Here is a 27,744-nt window from a genome sequence, read left to right on the forward strand (position 1 = left end):
CACTAACCCTTTTACTTTATTTCCCTAAGTTACATTCCAGTACACATTTCTTCTCAAACAGCAATGACAAGAAGCACTCTCTATTTGCTTTTGGAGAAGGGCTTTTTATTGTTTTAAGTGCAGTGCACCAAACTTACGGCATCACTATGAGGCTGCGAGACCACAACAGGCTGTCCTGAATCACACATCTCCCGTATATTAACATGCAGTGGAATGTCTCCTGTGTCAAAAAGACCAAGACACACATATGTGAAGACCTAATATTTCTTCAAATGGTTCACTAAAATAGCCCTAAAGCAACTTAAAATCAAATTCCAGTTCAGTATATTCTTTGAATTACTTAATCTCAAAAAATTAGCATTTAAAATTATAATAGGCTGCAGTACAGTTTCTGTACACGTATAATGATTGATGTCAAACATATTCTGGATTTTTCATTCTCTGAATAGGAAGGACTATATTTTGAAATCATTTATTAGAGAAGGCAGTTTGCTTTTTTGCCTTGAATTCACAGAAAAACACAGACTGAAATAAAAATTATTTTGTATATGTTAAAAAACTTGCTTGAGTGTTAGGCAAATGTTCACCATGCAACTTACTGTTCAGCCTATCTCCTCATTGTGTATTCTTTTCAGTGCTGTTTTAAGACTTTAATCACTGTTCAAAGACTTCTTTGAATACTTAATTTCCAAATAATAACATTTGTTACTGTCCTTATTAGGCCTTGGATCCAATTAAAAGGTAAGACAACTATTCAGTTCAATTTTCTTTCCAATGGAAATCTTCTTTGTATTCTGCTTTTCTAACGAGTAGGGAACTGTCAGACAGGAAAGGAACACTAAGGGAGAATCAGTTAGCAGCCCTGTTCTATTCTGAAACATAACTTTCTGAAATAAATTTTTCAGTGTTAAAGAAAATTTGAAGTTCCCATGTTTAGTTCATTGCTACATAGATTATTATGAGGTGAACTGAAGACCAACTTTCTTTTAATGGAAGATACAAATATATTTTACATCATGGATGGATGTAGACAGAACAGCTTACCTTAGTTCAATCTTGACTGGTCTCAGAAATATATCAGTTTAATTGATACACTTTAGCAACCTTTATTTAACCCAAATTAAGCTCAGTGTAAATTACTGAAGTTCAATGTAGTCAGAAAAAGAAATATTAAAAAAAACTGACTGAAAATTGACACAGTTTAAGAGATTAAAAAAACAGAACTGAAAGCAAGCAGGAATACAAACAAAAACCCAAATAGCAAACACAAAAGCTGTGGCTTTACTCAGTTGAATCTCTGAAGAACCTGAACTTGTTACTTATGATGACTGTGGTCCATTTCAAATTTAATTGTTTATTTGTTTGTCACAAATAAATTTCTTTAGGCATAAAAGTCTGTTTATTCATTCATTCAAAAATATATTTAGGGGGTCCTTTGAAAGGTTTTTTTTTTAACCTTTAATGTTTTTAATAGAATAACAGTAACTTTGTACATCTCCCAGAAGTCAGTTCCTACCATTGTTTTATGCAGAAACTAATCTTCACCTTTTCCCCAAGATGTTCTGTTAATGAAAAAATAGTAACAATCTCAGAGAATTACAAAAAGAACTGCCCTACTACAAAATGGCAGCCTCTCTCTTCCTCATACTTATAAAGATGTGCTGATTCTACAGAGGCATAACAGAACTTGTATGAGAAAACATGCAAGTCAGAATATAAAGCAAAATGCAATCTTAATTTTTTTAAAAAATCAAAAACTTATAAATTAAGCAAAAGCATAAAGACAGCAAAAGCATCTACACAGTTGTTTGGGTGTTGTTTGGCTTGAGGAAGATGAAGTGTTTGCACTTCACTACAGAATGCGATGGGAACTTGCCACTGTACGTTATTTTGATACTAACAATTATTGCTGACTGCAAACAAAGGGTGAGTGCTGAGAATAATTTGAATTTATTGTATGAAGTTAAAACAAAAATAATTTTTAAAATGTGAGAGTCATTTTATGCTGGTTCTACTAGCAGATACATTTTTAAATGTGAGGAAGTGCAAAAGTCAGGATGGAATTGTACAGAAATCATCATCTTAAGTGTTATGTATATCAATGGTACAGCTTTCTGGTCACAGTTATGGTTATCAAACTTTTAAAAAAGCAAAATCGGGGAATTTCAGAGACAGGGAGAGAAACAATCCGCAGCACAAAGTCTCTCTCACAAACTTTGGTACACTTTCCTTTAGGGAACAACAAAAATACGAGGCAATCAAAAGTATATCAAATAAATACACTCAAAGATGTACTGGAAACTGCAAATTGTCTTCTGTCCCAAACAAAATAAAGGAGGTATTCAGTATTATTAAAGGCAGCCGATTCTGAGCAACTAAAAGGAAAATACTTTTCTATCCTGCACAGTTAGCTTGAAGAATTTATCAGATTTTATCAAGGAAACTAAAACCTTGTCAGGTTTCACAAGAGGACTAGGTGCTTAGCTGAACAAACAGAACAGCCACAGGTATTGCGAAATATAAGCAAAATAAATTTAGAAATACTAACTTTAAAAATAAATATATATATATATATATATATATATATATATATATAAAATAAGTTCTCAAGGCTTTGGGGCAGAATTCAAGTAACACCAGGATACAACTTCCATTTGGGATAGATTAATGTAAAATCCGTAAGCAGTAATTTTTGTAATACCATACGGTGTTATTATATAATGGTCATCCCTGGAAGGAGGAGCATACTAATCAGATCACATACTATAATTCTAAATTTAAGCCTTGGGGTATTAATTTCAGTCTGATCTTTCACTGACAGTTTGAAAGTAAATTTCACGATGGTTTTCTTCATACATCTCATCCATTCCTTGCGAAACATGTAAATTTTTCACATCATTCCTAATTAAATACAGTCACAATCAGTTCTGCCCTCCTGGGGAATAATAAAAAAAATCCATGGGACCAGTGGCATGGCACATGATTTGTGCCTGTGTATCTAAATGCATGTTTGATTCAACTGTTTGCAGAGGATTTGCATCCATCCACATAACCCAGGGCTATAGAAGTCCCCCTGGGCTCTGATCACAACTCTTTATATATTCAGAAAACTGAAAGATAGCCCAAAAGCATGTCTTTAATTATGTGTTGACTTGCTATCTTAAGTTTATGTCAGACCTTGATGTTTCTGTGTTGATCTTTCTAAGTGAGCTTCCTGGTTCTTTTTAATGAATTAGCTATGGAAAATCGTCAAGATAATTATAGTAATACATGGAAACACATCATTAGCACATGCAATTATTCCATTTACCAACTTAATTACGCTGTGTTATATTCTGTAATTTTTTCTTTTTACTGACAGCACAGGTTGAAATATGCCTTTTTAAAATATCAATGTGTATTTTAAAGATCAATGTATATTTTAGCTTATTGGCATGCCAGATTGTTTAATCACGGTTAATTTTTGTTTTCAATAAAGATAAATTTTCTTTTGAAACAACATTTTGCAATTCAGCATATTCTTTTAATCTCAACACTTAAATACAATCACTACAGTCTGCTTGCTTCCATACAAGAGTCAAGCTATCTTATATGGCCATAAACCCAACTGCTTTAAGGGACTGCGTTTCAAATTACTACATCTATTTCAATATGTAACAACTCATTTCATTTAAATGAAATAAATGAGAAAACTTCTATTGACATTAATGGACAGAGTTTAGGTCTGTTTTAGAAGATCAAATAGAATTCTTGGTTATTTGTAAAAATTTTTGTATGATCCATAACATAATGAATTTCAGGTAATATACCACATCGATATCAAAACAATTCATCTTCAGGATTGTTTATAAATCAAAAGAGATTTAAGATGCAATTTAAGAATTTTCATATCTAGTCCACATCCTATTTATAAGAATGATCCTGGCAAAGAACAGAGCATACAAAAATGGTGACACTCAACTACCTTAGTTATTACTTCTTTTGTAACTGAACACTGTCTGAATATAGAATAATCTAGGATTATGCAGTTCCATATTTCAGTTAATGCTTCCCTCATGCATGCCACTAGATCTTTCTTCAAAAATAAAATCATTTCTATAGTCTTACCTAAAAAATCCAATTCAAGGGTTTTTGCTAGATCTCTTACACCATTCGCTCCAAAAATGTGTGTCTCGTGCTTACATTTGGGACACTGGAAAACACTCATATTTTGAACCAGTCCTAAAACCTGTTAAAGTAAAAGAAAGGAATATTCAAGCCTGAGAATCAGCATCAGTATTTCCATTATTCATCTCTGACAATAAAGAAGAATCAGCAAAGAATTGACAAAGAGTACTCGTTTATAGTGGGAAGTAGCAGTAATATTACACTCATTAAGATGATTATCAACTCTTATTAGTCATTCCAATTGCATTATCATTTGTGCATTATTTCAAGTTTCTCACATTTATACCTCTCAAAGATTAACAAACTTATTTGTAACAAAAAGTACCTCTTGTACATGCCTATCTTCCCAAGGACTCTTCATGGCAATATTTCATTTTTGAAATCAGAATACTGAAAGAATTTTCATGTTGTCTTTTACATCTTTGTAATTTGCAGTTTCAGGTAATAAACCAAAACACACCATTACAAGACACGACACAATCAGACATGCTTTTAAGATATTTTTGTAAGTTATCCTGTAGGGAAATGTTTTCAGAAAGAACCAGATTTGCTATTCTTCTGAAGAGCAGAAACACATTTTAAAGATCAAACAAAAGAAATAATTATGTTAAACTAAGTATCAAAACCCACAACATAAAAATCTAATACACACATAGTAGGTACCTTTCTGTTGATGCCAGGTGTTCAACATCATTCTTGAAAAATATGTCAAATGAAAATATGCCAAATCATGCATACAAAAAATCTTTCACAGTGTACAATAACGCTAATGATAGCATTGATCTCTTTTTATTCACCTAGTAAACTTTTCCTCAAAAGTGATGAAAACAGCAGCCAAACACTACAGGGTGAAAGCTTGTACTCATTGGCAAATCAGCAGACCTGCTTTATGAAATTCCATGTTACAATATTTCAATTTAAAATTTAGTTATCTATGTATCATGCACACTATGGCCAAGTTTTAAAAATATTAATACATATTTTCAAGTACAAAAGGCTGTTATTTACTTTGTAGTGGTTTTTTACTTTTCAATTTCCCTGAGCATTCTACTTTTGTGCTTGAACAAGCTGGCCTAGTTATTAGGACAGTAACCTATCCACTATGCTAACGAAGCTTATCTAAAAGGATATACCAGTGTTCAATGCAAACAACAAAGATTAAGCTAATTAAATGAGTGTACAATTTTGGGCAGCAAAACTGAAAATAATAAATTTCCTTAGATCTAAGCTAAAAATGATCAAAAGATGATCATCTGGGTTTTTTTCAATACAACCATAATATGTTTCACACTACTTTCTAAAAAGTCTTCCTTTACTTGTGTAAAACTTTCAGAGGGTTTAAAGCAAGGGATATTTTAAGAAACAGTAGCAACAACAGCAAAAAATTACCCACTTTCAATTTAACACCACAAACTTTCCTCATTTTCTACTCTTTCCCAGAGGAGCAAGAGGAACAAGTTTCTATTTACTGGCACATTATTACATGTAATTTTCTCATCCAGTTCTTAGTTTAAGAGAGACATGAAATACTACATATCTAAGGGTACAAAGTGCAGGGATGGTAAAAAGGGCTCTCTACGGCCACTGTCTTCTACTGATGACCTCTGGGCAGGTATTCACCCTGCTCTCCTTTAACTGAAATCATGGAATTTTCACTGAGTTGGTAAACTGCAGAACAATGGAAGGAATACTATCTGGTAAAACAAAAATATTTTTTTAACTGGGATACAGGGAAGCCATTTTCTGCGGCACAGGAAAAAAAAGATAACTTGACATTTACACTTTAAATGAATTAATCAATCTTCAGGTATCCTGGCATCTGAACTTTCTGTTCTCCTCAAAGTAGTCATACAATATTCATGGTTAAGCAAATTCATAATCAAAGAAAAAGGTATGTGGTCTACTAGTGTTTTGAGAATAGTTAAGGACTATTACAGCTGTTTTGTTAATTCTTTGGTAACCTACTAAGAAGTCCTTCTGCCACAGTTAATGCAAATGATGAGATTCAGCTGTATTCCCAATGCTGTTTCAGTTTGAGAGATCTTACTCACTGTGCTGTTTTGTCTTCACCAAATTTTACTAAAAGCAAATGACATTTCAGCATTACACTATAATTTCTATTTTTTCAGTGTTGTTCCTGTCAGGCAGTAAGTAGTGCATATTTATTAATATATAAAATATTCTTCTGGAATACGAAAAATTTAAAAAAAATATTAAGTTGCCAATTATAAACACTCGGTTTAACATAGAATCTGTGCAAAAATACACAAAAACTTCCGTGCTGAAGTGTATTTTTAACATGAGTATTTCTGGAGATATATTTACAGAAGGAAAAGTTCACTATGATCTTCAGGAGCTTTTAAATCTTAAAAGCAATAGGTGTTGCTAATGAAGTCAGTAATAACTCTAATTTCTCTGCTCAAATAATAATAGATCTGGAATAGGTTCAAAGCAGCTGTTAATGTCTACACAAACTACCTCCTAAGTATGCATGAATCCTATTCTAGTCCTTAGTGAGCTCCTTTCACAGCAAATTTGGCTCAATAATCATACAAAAACTAGCATGATGAGATACATTGCAACACAGGAACTAACCTATAGTAGCAGAAGTAAGTATAGATATAATGCACAGAACTAAATTTCATTTAGTCAAATAATTGTTTTAAACGAGGAAGAGACATCTATCAAGAAATATCAGGAAATGAAGAAACTTTTCATTATGAATTATCCGCACACACACTGTTTCTGAATGTTTACATATTTCTTATGCTTAATTAACCTTTTGATTACGCAACAAATCGTGCCAAAATCCAGATATACTATCTCCTAAGTTAAAGAAAATACAGTGAGAAAACAAAAGCCCTCTGTCTTTACACAATGAGACAATTCCTGAGAAACCCACATAAGTCGTTCAATTTACTTAAGGACAGACGGTGCTGAGGCTCAACTCCAACCTGACAGGGACTGGCATGGTCAGGGTTACAGTTCCACAGTCTGCCACCAACTTCCTACATAGTCATTAGTCAATCACCTGATGTTTCAGTGCTTCAAGTAAATGTGCACAATACTATTTCTGTCTTCCAACCTTTTGTCTTACAACTAGCAATTTTTGGGTCTAATGTCTGCTTCCAATATGAAGCCATCATCTTGGCTGGGTGCTTTGGACGCTGCAGAAATACCAGTAAGTGCATAGCCAAATAAACCAATTTTAGTATATCTTAGAAGGAAACACACAGCTGAGTTTACAGAAGCAGTTTTTTGAAACCTGTGAAATCCACAACATAACCTTCCAATTCAAGGAAACTACCAGAAAAGTTGCAGATTTAACCAAAACCCTGTCTTTTTTTTTTCACGGATACGACTGATAAGATAAACCATACTGAACTAAACTCAATTTCAGCAGGTAAAAATAGGCAATTTTTTCCTAAATACTCAAGTTATTAACTTTTTTTTTGTCATCTGTCCAGAGCAAGCCTCTAGGATGCATGAAAACAATGACCAAACTCACATAATGGGTAAGAATTCTGAAGCTTGTTGTGATAGGACTCAGCATCACTTTGCAAAATGCCTTCCTTACCAGGCGTGCTCCACTGCACAAGAGATGGCACTCTTCTAATGACTGTGTCCTAAGACTGAAAATAAAACCTTTGCATTGTAATCCTGGTTGTAACGCTGACTCTCATTGCATGCTTTTCATTAGTTCCTTCAGTCATTCTACTCTAATATTAATGCAGGAAAGGACAGTGTCAACAACTGTGACTTTACTGTTGGAATACTACATGTGTCGTTTGAGTCTTTGATAACTAATGACCGGGGGTGAGGGGAAGGTGGTGTATGTATGCTTATATGTACAAGAGAGAGACTCCAGTGCATTAAATACAAACAAGCATACTCAAAGACTCAGAGCACAGCAACCTATGGACTCTGCTTCTTTGAAAAGTAGACTCTTTGCAAGGGCGTTTTTAAAGATTAAAGTTTTTAAGATCAGATTATTTAAAAGATTAGTCAATTATATAATTAGGGCATGCAATTTTAGCACAGTCCCACAGATTCCACTACTTTGATATAAACCTCAGGTTTGAAGTTATCCATCAAAAATTACATAACCAAACTTTCTTTAGATCCTCAGATTTAGTTGACACTTAGAAACGTAATACATAGGCAGGAGCTGCTTTAACACTGAAGTAAATGACACATCTGTACTGACGTACACATAAGGTTAGAATAAAATCAAGCAGCACCATGAAAAAGGTAAGACCTGATGACTGGTTCAAGTGCATTCAAACTCAGTATCTGATGCAAAAGCTTCACTGTGACTTTTCATTTGATTTAGAAAGATCTGAAAAGTCCAACAAATCAAAATAGATGATATTTAATATCCTATCTATACCACTAGTCAAATTAATAGAAACAAAGTCCATCCTAGAATGCATGATTTTCTTAGAGGTCATTCTTTTCAAAGAGCATTGAACAAAATGGACTTAGAAAGATCTTGGTAAATTGTCATTAAATCGAAAGGAAAATTCAGCAAAGTACTAATGAACACAATTTTATTTGAAGAAAATAATTTTGCATCATTTTAGCAAACCCACATATAAAATCAAAACATAACATTCTGTATGTTATTCTTCTGTTATATATATGTTTGCTTTTCTTCCAGTAGTAAATGATAAATGCTACTATACTTTCATTTGGGTGCAAATACACTTAAGGAATAGTTAACAATCAGGAATTTATCAGTGTATTTCTTTTGTTGAGCTATTTTATACTTTGAAACAAAAAGGGAAAGCAGTCACTTCAAGCTTTCCATTGCATTTTTTAAATTAACAAAGCACTAGCTATGAAAAACATTTCCTTTCTAATAAAGAGTAGAAGCAGCCTTCACACAGGTAATCAATAAAACACCTTTTTTGAAGTACAGTAAATGGCTCTTTTTCTTTACAGTTTAAGATAACTAAGCATTTCAGTTTATATTTTCTCATCAACTGCACATTTCAAATGAAAAATTAATCTCTTCATGAACAAAGTCTAGAGTATAACATTCAGTTACTTAGCAACTTGTAGCACACATAGAAAATAACAAGTCAAAGATGTCACCCTGTTTAATATTTTCTCCCAATTCATATGAATATTGTGGATATCTTTAAATTTTGCATTTCCCAGACAAGCATGCTACCATATAAGCAATAAATCTCATGAAGAAACAAAGTGATACAGACAGCCTTCTACTTGTCATGACAGTCATGGAGCCCTTCAAATGGAAAAGTGGTCATTAGGTATGCACATATCTCCCCCAAAACACCTATTTCCTTCTTAAAATGTACAAATATATGATTTTTCCATATTTCAAGAAATTTTAGATTTTAAGCTCCAACACAGACAGTGCTGAAGAGGATATATAATGAGGCTATAGTAAGACAGTATAATTGGAAAGCATAAATTACTTCATAAGATACTCTGGTTAGCAGTCTGATCCGTTCCAGATGATTAAAGAAATTGATTTAAAAGAAATCAAGTACTATTATGACCTCAGTCTGGGAAAATTCTTTCCTTTCTGTCAAGTCAAGCCCCTGTTACTGATATAAGATGGATTATAATTTTTATATTTTTTTAAAGAAGAATTTCATCAAGTGATTCCTGAATGGTTTGATCACCTATTGCAGTATATGGAAGTTTTTTTACATTTTGGAAAACCAATCTACTGGTATTTTTAATATAGAAGCTTACAGGTACATGGACTTTTCTGAACATTTCAGCTCCTTTGCGCGCATCCAATAAAGCCACGTCTTGAGGAGTGGAGATGATCACAGCTCCTGGGAAAAGAAAACATGAAATACCATTAAAAATTGTATTATTAATGATAGGATTAAATATTTTGACTATTTAGTACATGTTACTAAATTCAAAGTAGTCACACATATGCTTTTTTTAATTTAAGGAAGAAAATTATTCTAGATTTTTACTATGCAATGACAAAAATAACTGAGATGCGATATGGAGTGATAGAAATCATTCAGATATTTTCATGGTAGAAACCATTTATATTTTCTAAATGCGAATATTGATCTAGCTGTCACACGACCATGGGGAAAAGACAACATGGTCCATATGCTGACAGGCTGAAGAGCTGGTACTGTGTGAGTATCTACACAGTAACTGTCTCATGCCATAATTACATTTGGAAGCTTTTGATTTAACAATAAGCCTTGTTCTAAAATCAAGAGGCAGCTGCCTGTAACCAGACTGTTGCTTTCTGAACCTGCTACACTTTCTGATACAAGCGTTGACAGGCACAGTCTTGAAACATGTTACACTAGACACAACACCAGTGTGTCTCTATGAATGGTACCACAACATAAGAGGCCAACTCACGCACACTTGCAATAGATTTGAAAAAAGCATAGTATTGTTCACTGTTCAGACATGGCCGCAGGTTACCCAATAATCAGATCTCCCCAGAGTTATTAAGCATATATAAACCAGCTAGAGCCCTTTGTCAAAGGTTAGATTCTAAAGTAAGCCTACAGGTTACTATCTTATACTATCCTATATTACTTCTTGATTACTACAGCCTGCAAAACCAATATAGACTTTATAATATTCCATATCACTTCACAAAGAGCATCTTCTTGCATATACACATGGGATTCAAATATTACTTCTTCAAAACTTGTATCGTGAAACTGCTCATGCTTGTCCCTATTTTAGAAAAAATGCAATGTAAAAGAGGACATTACTAGTCAATTGATTAGCTCTGGCTTCACAGTGACCATTCAGTCTCCAAAGTATCTGTTATAAAAATATCCCTGAAGAAGCACGTTAAGCCAACCTTGCACAAGAAATTTATGCCAAGCTTCAAACTAACAGAAATTACAACAGACAATTTTAGATGCATGGGAAAGAGTTTCCTACCAGGCCTGCATTTCCCAACCCTTGGCGTACATGGCAAATGAAGAAGTGGGTCTATTTCCAGAGGCACACACGCTGGCACGGGCCAGCACTCTGGGAATGCTCCCGGCTCCGGCAGCGTGGGGACAGAGAGCCCCGGCCCTCATGCCGGGCCCAAGCTGGCCGCCAGCTTGCCTGCCTGACGGCCAGCCGTTTCCAAACATGGCCTGACAGCGCATTTCAGTGTTGTCAACCAGCGTTCTTAACCTCTAATTTGTGAAAGAAAAATACAATCTGGCACCTCGCTCCTGAAAAGCTGCCAATCCCTGCCTTACATAATATTAGACACATCCAAAAACTGAACAGCATATGTGATGTACTAAGCAAACGCAATTTCCCTATTGTTCCCTAAAACTCTGGCATCTGAACAATTTGCTGCTTTTCCCAAGCCACCCTGTTTCCAATGTCATCACAAAGAATAACATGGGAGCCTTTCAGTTACAGCCAAGTCACCTTACCTCCTCGTTTCACTAAGCGTAGGGTTACACTTTACAGTTGACATTGAAATGTAAGGCTAATTCCACAAAATGAATGCACCCTTCCCTAAAAGCACAGTCCACAGTTAAGCAATTTAGAGTCAGTGTCCTCCAGTTTTCTTCATATTTATAAAACAAAGATCTTTCAATACTTGGACAAAATGCTTGTTACTGCTTTCATTTCAAACAAAGCTGGAAATTCGTGTCTTATTTGTATACACTCGTGTTAGTTGTCTCACACTTTTGTTCAAACTCTTCTCTGAAGATCCTGGCTCAGCATTCCCTGAATCTGGATATCAGCTTCTACCTAAGAACTCAACAAAACTGAAGACTACATTTTCTAGTCCATTATTAGTTTTTTCAAGAATTCAATAACTGGCACAGCATGAAGGACAGAGACTATGCACAATGAAAAACCCCACTAGAACCACAAGCAGCTTATCCAAGAGATATTTTTGACTAACAAATTCTCATCTAAAGGAAAAACGCTAATATGTCAAAAAGACCCAATGGAACAGTGCAGAGTTTAGGCTGCTGCAAACATCAACTCCCTGTATGAAAAACTCTGGCTTCTGAAATATATCAGTTAGAACTCTGCATGTGGACAACTTCCATGGCTTCTTCCGCAGAATGAAAGCCAACATGAAGCTGCTGCTGATATTGCAATAGAAGTGTCTCTCCTATTTTCCTTTTCACTCTGAGCTGGATTACAGACAAAATTTATTCACAGCCAGCTTGTACTGACATATATCACTGCCCTTTGAAATAAGTATCTTTTCTCTTTCTTTGGTACAACTGCCAGTCCAGCAAACTCAACCTGAAGTTCAAGAATTAAAAATATTAGCAGCATTATTTCCTTCACTACCAACTGAATATGGTAAATTAGACTTTTCATGGTGCTCTCCTCCCTGAATAAGTTTGCATATGTTTAATTCAGAAAGGGATTCAAACGATGAGCAAGAAATAACACAACCCACACTTTCTTTGCTATCTTGGCTCTACACGGTTAACAGGAATATCAAACAGAGTTATTTTGATCAATAAAGTAATGAAATACAACTGAATTCGTGCACACAGCATGTCTCTTGAAGTAATAAGTGCAATGTTTATACAAGCCTCTGTCTGAATGAGGCAAACTAAGGCTGACAAATTGAATACAGAAGTTGCAGAAACTATAATGCTATCACACTGCACATTAAAACATACTACAAATTCTATGCTTGCAGTTGTGTGCGGAAGAATAATTTCTGTGCCTTAAGCATACTAAGGATATCTAAGTTGAGCATATTTAGGCTTAATTGACATGTCTACTTATTCATGCATTCCATTTATTTTTGTAACTTCCCCATATTTCACCTGACAAAAAGCTGATGCGTGCTGCATTTGTAAAAACTATGCTAACTATATTTTTAATCCTTAGCATACATAATATATCGAGACAGAACTAACAGTAGCCTGTAACACTGATGTTTGCCTCTCTTTTTAACTCCAGGTTCTTAATCCTTAGTAAAAGTAAAGTGTGCCTACACACTGGTACTCGCCCATCTGGTAGATTGGTGTTAGGAGATTACAAGTGCTGAAACTGCCTGTATTTTCTGTGAATACAAAATCATCTATATTCTCTTCATCACAAAGGTTTGCATTAGATGCTCTGATTTACAAGGCAAAAGGTAGAATCTCTCCAACCTGAGCTTTAGTCAATCTGTACCCAAGCAAAAAAACGGCAGGTCTAAAAAGCAGCAGTTTAGAAAGTCTACCTTAGGATGAAAAGGATCCCTCTAACATATGAAAAGGATCTCTCTAACATATTACTTTTCCCTCCAGTGTCTTCAAAGACAGACTTCAGAACCAGGCTATGTGCATCTCATCCAGACAGACAATTAAGGACCTCTCCGCACACAAGTATTAAACTGTGTCTTCTATCACCCTGATTCTTACTAACTCAACAAGTAATGCCACCCCAAAACCTGTGAAGTGTAACTGACCAGAAAGACTGACAAACAGAGGATAAAGACACAGAAAAATATACTGCATTTTTCTAATAATTGCATCTGCTGACTGGCAGTCACTGAACACTTCTGCATAAACCACATTCAGACCTCAATGCAGCTGTGGATAGCCTGACCTGACCACACCACTCATGCACTTTTTTTTTTTTGCTACCTTTTCCACTGCATGAATTTCAAACTTTTAGGTGAGACTTTCAAGTTATATATAGCCTGGTGAATCTGAATATTCTCTCCTGTGGATCTCTTCAGAACCCCTCTCACCTTCTGGTAGATTTGTTGTTACTTCATAGGTAAAATGCGCCTACAATTATGGATACAGTTTTCACTTGAAGATGCAGAACAAGATCTTGCGAGAACAAAGACCCCTGTCTATGCTAGAATTTCAGCTGGTGATGATTACATTAACATTAAAAAAACTGTCCATCTCCTTGGAGAAACCTTGTAAAGAAGTTCCTTTAGCTTTTGAGTGTGACATCTCATTACAACTACCAACTCAAAAGAATCACTAGCATGATTTTTCCCCTAAAGGATCCTTATTTGAGGCTTGTAATATAGCTCAGAACTGTCCCAATGGCTGGATCCTGCCGTGTCACACCTCCAGCCTGCTTGCTACCTTCTTCTTGGAGGAGTCTTTGAACAACTGCCCAGACAGTATATGTTTCCAACAGCTACACGTCCTCTTCTGCCCACGAACTAGTGGGTAATTAGAGACTGGGACACTACTGCCTTGCCCACATGAAAAGAGGACATAAATCTTAGAGCAAGCTTCTTCTTCCTGGCAAGGCAAACTGTCAGTGAAACCACTGAGTGGAGGAATATTACAACCTTGTAAAGCTGTCACCCTGAAGTTAAACTGCCCTCATCTAACTGATCGGTAAGTATTCTAACATCCATTTCACACTAGATGACATGGAGAAAGATGAGAAAGACAACTCTCACTGTGTTAAAATGTTTGGTTTTGGTCATGGCAAAATGAATACATGTGTCACACTAATACAATTTACAAAGCAGTGTTTATTCAGCAAAGGAGAAACACTTGTACTAACATCTGTGAACAAGCATTATTTGCAAAGTATAGGCATAAACCAAAAAGCTACTACCCTCACAAACACTCTGCCACTTTCCACTTTTCCTTAGCATTTTTCTGCTCTACTACATTCCACATCCTGCTTTCAAGGGCATTTACTAATCATGTACAGATTATAATGATTATAATAAGCATTGTACTAGGCAAGGGCAAAATCCAGATAGTCTATTTTGACAAATGAGTATGATTATTTTTTTTTAAATGAGAAGTCCTAATCCAAAGAGGAGGACTGGGTAAGAGTGATTCTCCTACAGAAGAAAGACAATGCTAAGACTACTTCAATCACCTCCAAAACCCATTCTGTTTTTCACTTTTTTTTCCCCCAGAGGTGGAGGTGGTAAGGGGCAGATTTAAACACTTATTTTTTCATAAAAAACAGCTAGAGGAGAGAATGTAGTACCATTATTCATATGGATTTCTCTCATCTTTTGCAACTGTCAGCTGAACACTATGCTCGTTTATTCTTCCTATTCAGAATAATTGGTCTAAAAAAACCAAGGCAATTGCAGCTAACCCAGTACTTAATGTACACTTAGCCACTGTTGCCAGACCTCAGAGAACCTCAGTTTTCAAAGCCTCTATACTTCACAGCTTTCTTCCCCGATACCTGGAAACTATTTTTCAGGAATAATAAAATTTAAAGACCTTGCACTGAATATACTATCACTTCAGCTTGGACAGACAATGTATGTTAAATCAATCTCCATGAGCCAAGAGTTAAATTTAAATTTATATTGGAAGACTATGAGGCATTAATGTAGAAGTTCATACTGTATTTTGGCCTCTAAATTAAGTTTACAGAGTCTACTGAGTCTGACACTTCATAATGAAGTACCAGAGCGTCCAAAGCTAAGATAACCCTGATGATAATTTGCATTTGTCAACTACATTTCTTCTGGCAACAGAAGCAAACTATTTCAGCATACAAATTCTATTTGGATGAATACAAAGAACTATTTTTAAATCCCCACTGGTGTGACTAAGTTTTTTTTTGTTTTTCAATCTATCCTAAATCTACGTTTTTCTTTTCCTGCAGTTATTTAAAATATCAAAATACAGCATGAAAGAGTAAATCTACATAAAAATTTGATATTAAAAATATTTTCCATTCAAAAATAGATCAAATAAAATTTACAATTACCCAGATGACTTCACAAAATATCTTCAAAAATTTACTGTAGAAACTGATGATTTACCTCCTCCACAGAAGAAGAAAGCAAGCTCAGAAATGGTGAAAAACATTGTGTATTATTGCTAAACTATAAGGAAAGAAGATCAGATGCCTTGCAACTGTAATTTGCATCAAAGTAAGAGATATTCAACATGGGGCAAACAGACACTTACACAAAGAGCAATGACAGAATACAGATACACCTCTCATCTGAGACTGTATGCTACATGCAACTTGCACGGCAGCGCTGGAGTTTTTTTGATCATTTCTCTTCAGAAAAGACAAGAGAACCGCACCATACCTACTCAGCTTGCAATTTCGGTTAATTTAAAAAGACATCTTTATCTCACAAAACACAACTCTTTTTCATGCTAATTCATGCACAGTTCTATAAAACATAAACAGTATTATCTTTTTTAAAATCTGATTTTAAATTCTCTTTTTGCTGTTTTTAATGCTCATTTCTGAACCGTCTACTCATCATCTGGAACTTCCTGTTCTTGCACATCATTATATGTTGAGACAGGATCTGGTTCTTCTAAGTCCCACACACTGCTATAAAACAGTTGTGTACAAGACTACACCCTGGTCTGTGGGACACAGACATGAGTATGTCACATTTCATTCAGAATCTCAAAATGACAACAAGGTGGTGGCATCCCTCTACTCTTTCGTCTTCAATATATATCTGAATAGAAATAAGACTTTTAATGCTTAATCAGTAAAGACTGAAATAGGTTTGTTTGGTTGGTTTTTTTTAAAACCTATCTATCAAAATACTGCTGTCAAAAGAAACCTTATTAATTACAATTCTCTGAAAATTCATATTTGAAGTAATAAAAACTCCTTTGTAAGTATTTCATCCTTATCTGAAAAAGGTATTCAGAAGTTAATACCTACATATTGCTGAAAGATGCAAACCTTAGGAAAAATTAGACCATTTATAGGACAAGGCAATAAAAAGATGGTAGGAACTCTGTAATGTGTTGATTTTAAATCTAAAAGGTGACAAGTCATTCCCTGTATGACTAGCAATGGCAATGCTACTGCTTTTATAGAACTTGAGAAAAACATAAAATAACATTCACATTGCTTTTACTTCACTGATCTTGTTTGATTGTCTTTTCTGATTCTTATTAAAAGCCTTTTTAGAGTTTATTACTATAAGATTATAATGATATATGCTTTGTGTGTGGGGAAAAAAAAAGTTACTTCAAAAAGGTGGTAAAATTAAGAACACTGAAATAAAACATGAAGCCTTTTACCTTTAGGTCTCCTGTATAAATACAGTTCAGTCCAATGCTCACTACTGCAATTATTAAAAGATTGTTCAGTAAGATGTGAAATTATTTGGTTGTCTCAGTCCGCTTCCTACTGGACAGGTGTATATTTCTAACGATTTTCAATGCCATGGGATCTCAATGTCCAAAGAAAAGAGTGATATGACAAAGTTTAGCAAATGAAACAATTCCTGTCTTAATCTGGAGTCGGTTCTGTCAATTGAGACAGTGTCAGTCTCCAGAGCTGTCAAGCTGTCACATTTCACTAATGCAGACTTCGCTTTAACATTAATAAAGAATGGGCAGTAGACAGCCTAGTTTATTTAACAGTCAGCTTCCACAATGCAGCTTCTCCATGAGGAAGAAACACTTGTGCAGGGCTCCAGGACTGCCTCTCAAACAGAGATGCCCATGCTACTGTTCACGCAGACTTCACACTGTAAAGGGAGAGAATAATAAACTTCTCCCCCAGCCTTTAGGGATGCTAATTGTCAATCTCAATACAATTTTTAAAATTATCAATTATAAACAATTATTTAATTTCTCGATTTAGTAACTAGGCAATGCAAAGGAATCACAGGCCTTATTCTTCATTATATCATTAATTTACACTATATCTTTTTATCAAACATCATAATGTCATCTGAAACCCCCTATGTTTTAAAAGCTGGAAAACATGTAAGGATGCTTCAAACTTTCCCAAGCATGTATGGTCAACACATTATAAAGAACCCACTTCTGGACATCTCATGCAAAAGATGAAACAGAGCAACAAAGTAAAGAAGTTCTATTTGGAAAGCAGACTTGCATCAAAGAAATAAGTAGGGGTTGAACAGAAATATATATCACGTTTTCAAGCTATCATATCATTTCCGATCTACTAGTTTGTCAAAGAATGACTGCAACATGAGAAAAGTTATGGATTATTAAATAATAATATGCTAAATAAAACGCATCTCTTTGTAAGGTGGCTAAGAATAATAAAAACCAAAGTCACAGTAGTTTCATTTTTCATCTTCTTTTAAAGAAGGAAATGTACCCACAAAAAACTGTCACTCCAGCTGAAGTTGTGTGAGGCCAATATTCTCTTTAATGACAACCAGAATTATATGACATATTTTGTTCTGTTGCTTTTAATCATTAGATATTGCTCTAATCTCTTTCTGACTCAAGAAAATTATGGTACCTGCAGGATAAAAAAAGCCTTCTAAAATTAAAACCCAATACCATTTCACACATACTGTCAGTCCCTCTCTTATTGTCAGATGTTGCAATGCTACGGGTTTTCATGCCTAATCTGGGCAAACACACCCCAAGCTAAACACCTTTACCAGTGCTCTTTCCTACACAGAGAAAAATCTGTAAGTAGCTAGCAAAAATACACGTGCAGGTTTTGAAAATTTATTTAGAAATAGAGTAAAAAATTTTCTACACTGTCTATCCCTAGAAAGCCACAGATAAATAATGAAGAAACCGTAATGCAAATGCTGTATCTCACATATGCATGCATGCAAATCAAAGTACAACTTTCATGCAAACCAGATAATGCACTTCTAAAACTAAGTTATATATTCTGTGTCTGAGGAAAAAGAGAGAAATTATGCCACTAATACCATGACTGTCCAAGACATCCTCAAAGGATAAAGAAAGAACAAGAGAACTGGAGAGGAAACAGAATGGCACAACACCAAATACTTTCTGTAAAAAAATAAAAGACAATACACAGCTTAGAAACATGAATTGCAAATCAAAAACCCACAGGTTTCTGACAATCATATGGAAAACTAATGAAAATCCTGAGTAAAAAATATTTACTCTTAATTCTTCACTTTGTTACACCTACACAAAAATGAGGACATTGCACTCCTTAACAAGAAAATCCAGAGGTTTTTTTTAACTTCTTTTTCTTCTGTTAACATCTAAGAAGACATAAGTATTATGAAGAAAACTGTCTAATTAAGGTTTCAATTTATTAATGTAGTGTATCAGTGAGAAAGATCTTGTGACCTTCTACAAACAGACCTCAGAAAAACTTAGAAGAAATACAGGATTAAACTATTTTCCTCCTCTGTCCCAAACAACTCAGTGCACCAGCACCACAACCACTCACACTTCAGAAGACAGTATAGAACTGTGGGGAAAAGAGCACAATAATCCCTTGAAGATCAGGAGTTTAACGATCTTTTCTATGTTAAAACAGAACATTTAGGCGCACTGTAGTAATTAGCAATTATCAATACTCACAGTACTTCAAAGAAAAAAAAAAAAAAGTAATTCACAAAGATGAAGTCACACTTCTTTAATTTCATAATTTTACTGCCCTGACATGCAAGAATTAATGTGAAATTCTACCTTTTCAAAAACTTCCATACCACTGTCATGTTTCACCTCACTGCTTAAAATCCTGGGAGTAAAAGGCACTCCTGCTTCATTGTTCGCACATGCAATCTACTAAGCTCTGTATTTAAGAAAATGGGTATGATTCATGGTTTGTTTTTCATCATATGCTCCAGGTCACAGATAAGCTAAGGCACTAGAAGCCTCCTATGTCTTGTAAGAAAAATTCATTAAATCCTTCATCACAACTCTGTTGATTTGTTCCTTTCCACCACTCAACACATTCACAGACAGCAAAGAGAACCTCCCATGTTTATTAACAATTTTGGGGCAATAGTGTTAATGGCTGAGTTGACACTGAGTTTCTTATGTCAAACAATTTAAGTTTTTCTGAACTTGAGATCATGGAAGACCATGAGATACCATCATGCAGCTTTAACACTAAATTTAACTATTTGTCAAAAATTTTAGCTTGTAGATACATGAGTAACTATGGTTATTATGTACAATTGCAGCTGAGACACAACTGTATTAAGGAAAAGATAAAAGGTGCTGTCTGACTGTTAAAGGGCTCCTTTTAATCCTGTAGACTTCACTGTGCTATAAGAGTGGTGATGGTCTTGCTGTAAAACCAGGATATAGGTCCCAAAATCTATTAACTCTAGTACCTTTATATATGGGCATGTCTATAACGCCCACCAGTCTTTCTACCTATACCCGTAGCTAACACTTTGATCCTATCCTATGAACTTGTAGAGATACACAATTTTTTATTCATTAGACTTATCAGGCAGCCTGGTAAGAGTTCTACATGCAAGTGAAAGAGTTCTACAATTTAATATTTGGTGGCTTTGCTTCAGTGCATTACTGCCACCAAAGTGCAGAGAGAAAAGAGTGTCGAAGGGGGAGGGAACCAGGGCCGGCCTGCCCACATGAGCCAGTCTGCACTCAGAAAAGAATGAGAGCAGGAAAAGATGTTACCATTTTGGGTATGTATCAACATATTTATACAGTATCAACAAAAAGTGGAGGCAGTAGTCCTACTGATTCCTTGATAACTCAGAATCACAGAATTTCAGGTTGGAAAAGCTCTCTAGAGGTCATCTACCAGCAATACTAGATAGGGCCAGCTAGGACTATGACTAGAACAATCTAGACAACTGCCAAGGACGGAGATCCCACAAACTCTTTACGTAACATTACAGCGCTGCACTACCCCCCCCCAGTGAAGAGGCACAGCCATTATTAAATTATTCCTGGAACTAAGGATTGCTTTGTCTCTTTCACCACTGAGTTCCTAACACTGACACCTGCTTCTGTTGAAGTATGTCAGACAGGTAATAAACCGTTACAGTCTACCAGATCTCACGAGACGCTCAGCATTCTTTCAGAGCAGTATTTCTAAGTCCTGCTGGAACCAATGAGATTAGAGGGCAGCCTGCATACCTCAAGATTGATCTGTCTAAGTTTAAACTCCCTGGAAAGTATCAAATTCATAACATGAGAGGAAAAAGAATGAGCTAGTGTACTGCAGTGCTGCATGGTTTATCTGAATAAATGTTGCACATTAACAGCGCTGCCAGCTTCTAATTAAAAAGCAATCATGAAGACAAACGATTTTATTGTATTAGCTTTACTATGTACTAGGTACAGACAAAGCAAATATTTTCTACTACTAACCTTACCAGTTTTCGGCATGACTGCCTTTCCTTCAGGAATACTGCTATACTTGACTTCTCAATCTTTTCGAAACTTAGCTTAAAAGAAAGTAACAGAATCGTAATGCTAACGTGTTAAAAATCACTGACAGTGTTTTGCATCACCACACAACTGACAGAACAGTTTCATAGTGTATTAGAAAGTAAATTAAAGGAATTTTTGACCAGCATTTTAAAATTAGATTTTTCTAAAGCTACCAGACTTAACTAACTTTAAATCTCTGAAACAGTCAAGCAATACACATACCTGCAATTGGAATATTCTGTGAGACTGACAGCTGTACATCTCCAGTCCCAGGTGGCATGTCAATTACTAAATAGTCCAGTTGACCCCAGTCAACCTAGAAAACAAGAATAAAAATCTATGTTGGAAGTCTGAAGTGGTTTTAGGGCACTTTTTGTTTTATCGCAGTCCTCATTTCCTATAATGTAAAACAAGTGAACCAAGGATACCTCAAGAGAATGATACTGAGAAGCCCTTTTAGTCACACTTCCAGTACAAGATTGAGACATGATTTTTCTAAGAGATGCAGTATTTGCTGATCACTCAAAACTATGAGTGCAACTTTATTATTAACTATATGAGCATAGTCCTTATTGTATCCCCCCCAAAAAGTAGCAACAACTTAATTCTACTTTGCAGCTGCTTAATCACAGCTTAGAAGCAAATGTTTGGTAAAATTCAGGCTAAAACTCTGGATTTTGTGCAACAAATATGGTCTAGGAAATGTTTCCATTAATTGAAAAGAAATTTTGGTTGCTTCTTATCACGTTTTTGGTAATTTTTTCCTGGTACGTTGTTGCAAAGTTAGAGCTATCAGTATTGAATTTTTTCTTGGAAAAAGCTGTTGGGAGAAAAAATACACACAAACCCAACAGATTTATTAAATGAAAATCACCAGGTATAATTATACAAACTTACAATGTACATAAGAAATCACACAATAAAAAAAGTTTACTGGTTGCTAGGCACCAAACAAGAGTGACCATTAAAGGTATTCGGCTCCAGTATGAGAATGCTGTTCTTTACTAGGATCGATTTCCACAAGAGTGAAATAACTCCAGATCACTGTGTACTGCAATGTTCTCTTCATGAGAAGAGAAATGGTCCCAAGCCTACTCTACATAATGTAAAGCCAAGCTGTACTTCCCCTAAACATTTCCCAACAGTTTAGTCAGGCTTTGGGAGATCCTTGATTCAATTCTGATGTCGTGCAGGTTCGTACCAGTGCACTCTTACTAACCAGCAGTAATATATACAGTCTTTTCTCTCTGCTGTAAAGAAGTTTTAGAAATCATAACCATGTTAAAAACAAAGACCAACAAATGCCTTCCCCTCACTTTTCCCTCCACACAGACATAATACAATTATATGGTATGTTTCTGATTCATACAACATATGTAACAGTATGAGCTGCTTTAATACAGAAAAATGCCAAACAAGCAGGATTTTACTTTCTCTTTTATTTTACACATTCCTTCAGTGTCAGTTTAACAGCAAAAACAACTGACATTTTGCCAGTTCCCCAGTTATTGTTCTGGAGTGTTAGATCCTGTCAGGGGAACACTTATTCATTTTCATTCAATTCTTGTACAGATGATGATCTGGGGAAGCACAAAGGAGGTGAAATCCAGACCACTAACCCAGTGCAGCACTCCAGTGAGAAATGAAATTTTTCAAGGCAGACTGATGAAGACAGAAGATTTCAAAGCACTTATGGGAGAAGGGGGATGGGGAAGGTTAGTTGCAAATTCTAACTTTAGATGTCTAAATTAGGGACTCAAGCACGCCTCCCTGTCCTCATTTTCTATACAAAGGCTGCAGGAACACTAAATGGTGCCCAAGAGAGTCTAGCTAAACAGGAAATGCTACTTATGTTAACCACAGCAAATGCTGCACTTCACTTTTTCACATGTGATATTGATCTATGTTATCTGTAATAGCTGCTTTATATTTTCTCAAGAAAATTACATATACATAGCAGACTTCTGAAAGTAATTAGCATTCATAATCATCTTGAGACTATATAACCCCCAAAAACTACATATATGTGCAAAATGTATCTACTGAAACACAAGCATGGGGTAGAGAAGTCAATTTATCTAAAAAAAAAAAAGCCAATGTCTCATTTTCCAGTGAAAATTACTTCGTTCACTTGAAGGCATGTACTTTAAATTTCTGTTTCTTAATTAAAAATTAACCATTACAAAGGTGACAAATTGAAATTATACAGATGTTAAAAAGTAGCAATATTTTGCAACATGAGTAATGTCAAGTTCCTTAAAGATTCACAACTGAACACACAGATCCTCTATAAACGCACAAATTTCAACACACAAAACCAAATCTTTTGTAATAATCACAACCATTTTAAGATGCTAGGGTATCGAGGACTTTACTTTTCAAAAAGGATTAACTCAAAATACTTTTTTCCCCTCGTGTCTTCATAAAGGCTGATCCTGGCATCTTTTGTTAAGTCCAAATTTACAAGTCCAGTAATCATATTATATTTTCTTAAATAGTTCTACGGAAACTATGAATAAACTGTTTTTTTGCTTTCTGCCTTGAAGCACGATGCAGTCCAGAAACACATCTATGAGTGGCATAGGCCTACTATAATTTTGACACAGTTTCCAAACACTGTCTGCCATAAACACTTGGTTTTTGAAAATACTTGGATATTGAGTAGTTTTCAGCCTTCTTCCCCATGAGCTCAACTTCCAGCCCTTTTAGTACAGCACTGCCTCACAAGAGTAGTACAAGACAAACCAAAGCCCACCCTTACCAGAAATAAAAAATAAATACAGGGTTTTTTCGCATAGCTAAAATTTTTGTTCTGCATATACATGCTGGCCCTAACTTTAAGCTAGCTCTTCTTGTGGAACCAAGTGGATTTCTGGGCCTGTCCTATAGCTTTTCACTCTTACCAGAGGTTCTACTTCTCCAACCTCTTCAAGCACTAGTCTACTTCATCAAGATCCATGTAATCCTCTTACCTAGCAAGCATTACAGTTTCTCAAAGAAAACATTCAACCCATTCCACTATGTGAAATGCTAACAGAGAAGACTCCAAATGCCAGTTCTCAAACCCTTTCCTAGGCATTCAGTTTTGTGGGAAAGCACAAAGAGGTTGCTGCTCTTCTAAGCAGAGGTAGCTGCCTTGGTAAAAAATGCTCCATATAGAACCCTTAAAGTAAAAGAACACTTTTACAAATAGCTTACTGCTTTAAAACCACACAAAACAATTGTTGCTGAAGATGTTAGTTTCAATATTTATCACATATAGTAGAATGGGCATGGAAATCAGAGGGCACCAGAGCTTTCTGCCTCAAGTTTCCTTAGTAAGTGACCTCATAACAAAAAGAATTTCCAACACACTCTTTTTGGATTGTCCTACGAATAATGGTTTTTAAAGTTATAAACCTCTGAAAACAGAAGTTAATAATGAAATCTTAAGCACATGATGAATCTCACTGTAAATCTCATTGCCAGGCAACAAGAAAAATACTCTGTTAACACATAGTGCAATTAAATTATAACGTTTTACTTAAGTTATAGCACTGAAACCATCTCATTTCATATATTTTCTTCAAATTCATGGATTGAAAAAAAGACATCTGTCTTCATCAAATGAATTGTGCTCCGTTATAATACTTACAAATCTGAGCACAGGAAAATGGAGAAGCTGCACTGTCCCAGCAGCAATACAGAGAGGATGTGCTGCTGCTGTGCAGACTAGGAGGAAGACAGGCTTTGGGACAAGTTTGGGAAGACAGTTTGGGAACAAGACAGTTTGGGAAAGCCAACAGTGAAGACGTCCAGGTGTGCAAGCATTGAATATATGCGAGAACCACCATCCACACACCTCTCTGAGCTATGCCACTGCTATGGTGCTGAACCGGTGGAAGTCAGATGGCAAACCAGCTTGGGAAACCATTTCTCACTAAAATTAACCATGTTTTTTATTTTGGATGCATCACAGAATCAGAATCATCTAGGCTGGAAAGGACCTTGAAGATCATCCAGTCCAACCATTCACCTGGTACTGACAGTTCCAACTACAGCATATCCTTAAGCGCTAAGTTGACCCAACCCTTAAACCCCTCCAGGGATGGGGACTCCACCACCTCCCTGGGCAGCCCATTCCAACACCCAACATGTTCTGGAAAGAAATACTTCCTGACATCCAGTCTAAACTTTCCCTGGCACAACTGGAGGCCACTACCTCTTGTCCTGTTGTTTACTACTAGGCTAAAGAGACTCATCCCCAGCTCTCTGCACCCTCCTGTCAGGGAGCTGTAGAGGGCGATGAGGTCTCCCCTCAGCCTCCTCTTCTCCAGACTAAACACCCCCAGTTCCCTCAGCCGCTCCCCGTACGACCTGTGCTCCAGACCCTGCACCAGCTCCGTTGCCTTTCTCTGGACACGCTCGAGTCATTCAATGTCCTTTTTGTAGTGAGGGGCCCAAAACTGAACACAGGAATCGAGGGGCAGCCTCACCAGTGCCGAGTACAGGGGTCAGATCCCTTCCCTGTCCCTGCTGGCCACGCTATTGCTGACACAAGCCAGGATGCCATTGGCCTTCTTGGCCACCCAGAACACTGCTGCCTCCTGTTCAGAAAGTATTATATTTACTCTCCTCTTTTTCATTTGTAATTCAGGGTGAGAATGGAGAGCTGCACCACAATGACATAGCTATAACTGTGTAAAAGAACTGAGCTAGTGTTTTTGCCCAGTAGCGAGCAGTGTCCTCCAGAAAACATGGATTTGCTGACTTAGGTTGGGGAACTCTGCATCTCATCCCATTTCTCTTTCTGTAGACTTATTCTCTTCTATTCAGCAAGAAGTAGATGATAAACACTGTGGAGTTCAGTTGCTCCTCAATTACCCTCCCACAGGAATACAGAAGCAGTATAATAGTCTTTTATTAAACAAATTATTGAGTGTAATTTAGACGGTATAACAATTTGTTATAGAATTGCACATGTTATTTAATGGGAGAAGAAAATTTTATGCCTGTTACTAAATTTCAGCAAAGGACTAAAAAAAGGGGGTAAATATTTTTAATTAAATTTAGGATTGGAATATATAATCAGTGGACTGGCTTTCTGAAATCTACTACTGCCATTCATTCAACATTATTAAAATGGGAAGTATAATCAGGCAGCAATATAAAACACTAATTTGAATGCAAATCCTGTTTATATGCAACAATTTACCAAATCAGGACCACTAGTCCTCATGTTCTCAACCAGTTCTGAGAAGTGTGTCTGTATGCAAATGCCGTTGCATCCAAGTAAATGAGCTCAGATTAACAGCACATTACAGTAAACAAGTTCCTTTGCAAGCAATAAGCAGACAGCTACAAAAGCCTGCCTTGTAGCATCTGAAATCTGTCAGCACCTTTGCACGTACCAAAGTGTTAATATCTTTGCCCCTCTAATATATACAGTGTGTAAAACATTTCAAACTATAGAAATGTAATTGCACTTTCCTTAAGTATAGCATTCATCTTTTTTTAAAAAGGTTTAACTTGACATTTATTGTTAAGCAATGTAATTAAGTGCCATGTCCTTCTGTGTATTTTCCCTTGCTCAGAAACGCCACGAATGCTTCTATGTAAATTACTTTAATCAATCACTCTGCTTATGTGACAATTCATAATCAAAATACCAGATACGAATTTTGAGTAAGGGTTCCAAATAGCAAGTTAAACCCAAGGTAGAGCATAGAGATACAGATGGCATTTTTGCTGAGGAATGAAGCCTGAGCAGCCTCTGTGCATGAGGCAGAAATGACAGAGTATTAGCACAGAAGAGGGATTGCTACTTGTGGTTTTGAAGTAATCCTGGTGTTTGGTAAATAACAGAAGATATTATTTATTTGTTCTTATTAAGAGGAATACATGCAGAGTTTCAATCAAGCAGCACTGCAGGTGCAGACTTGGCAGCAGCCAGTCGAACTCTGAAAACCAGTCTCAGAAACGTATCAAGAGCTACACTGCGGGTAGTTTAAGGTCTATTCCTGCCAGATCCTCCCTTCTCCTAACTACTTTGTTGTATATATAAACAATTTAATACAGGCAAATAGCCCAACAAAATAAAGGTAAGAAATGGTGTTAAATGAATATGTATATAACTGTTCACCAATACTTATATCTGTTAGTATAAGATAAAACAAATATTTAAAAATATTTCCTTGAAAAATTACTTAAAAGATTCTGCTTAAACATACACAGACATTGGGAACAAATAAGTAATTTCATGATATAAGAAAACAGGTAATTTAGGAATAGTATAATGAAACATGGCATTTCAATTTAAAAATATTTGTATTTATTTTCACAAGTATTTGATAAAGGGCCCATTACCCAGACATAAACCAGAATATTTTTGGTTCCTACAGAAGCTTTCTCTTTGGTAGTGAAATAACTACTTATACCATAGCAGCATATTCCATAGTGCTTAATACAACTCGACACTTTCTGACAACTGCCCCTTTTGACTTGTCCTCTGATGCTGAACCAATCTCAAAGCCTTGCAATCTAACAC

The 27,744-nt window shown here is 35.7% G+C and overlaps 1 protein-coding gene across 5 annotated transcripts in view; it reads right to left on the reverse strand.

Moving 5' to 3' along the window:
• NUBPL (nucleotide binding protein like) overlaps positions 1 to 27,744 on the reverse strand; it is an 85,609-nt gene that overhangs the window by 11,849 nt on the left and 46,016 nt on the right. For all 5 annotated transcript variants that reach the window (XM_026849147.1, XM_026849146.1, XM_026849145.1 and 2 more), the window contains 4 exons: positions 21,441 to 21,534; positions 9,895 to 9,980; positions 4,108 to 4,228; positions 138 to 220 (listed from right to left, as the gene is read on the reverse strand). In XM_026849147.1, coding sequence (XP_026704948.1) covers positions 138 to 220; positions 4,108 to 4,228; positions 9,895 to 9,980; positions 21,441 to 21,534 — 384 coding nt within the window. The remainder of the gene's footprint in view (positions 1 to 137; positions 221 to 4,107; positions 4,229 to 9,894; positions 9,981 to 21,440; positions 21,535 to 27,744) is intronic.

The sequence above is a fragment of the Athene cunicularia genome (genome assembly GCF_003259725.1).
Source record: "Athene cunicularia isolate RWA chromosome 5 unlocalized genomic scaffold, athCun1 chr5_part1, whole genome shotgun sequence".
Classification (NCBI taxonomy): Eukaryota; Metazoa; Chordata; class Aves; order Strigiformes; family Strigidae; genus Athene; species Athene cunicularia.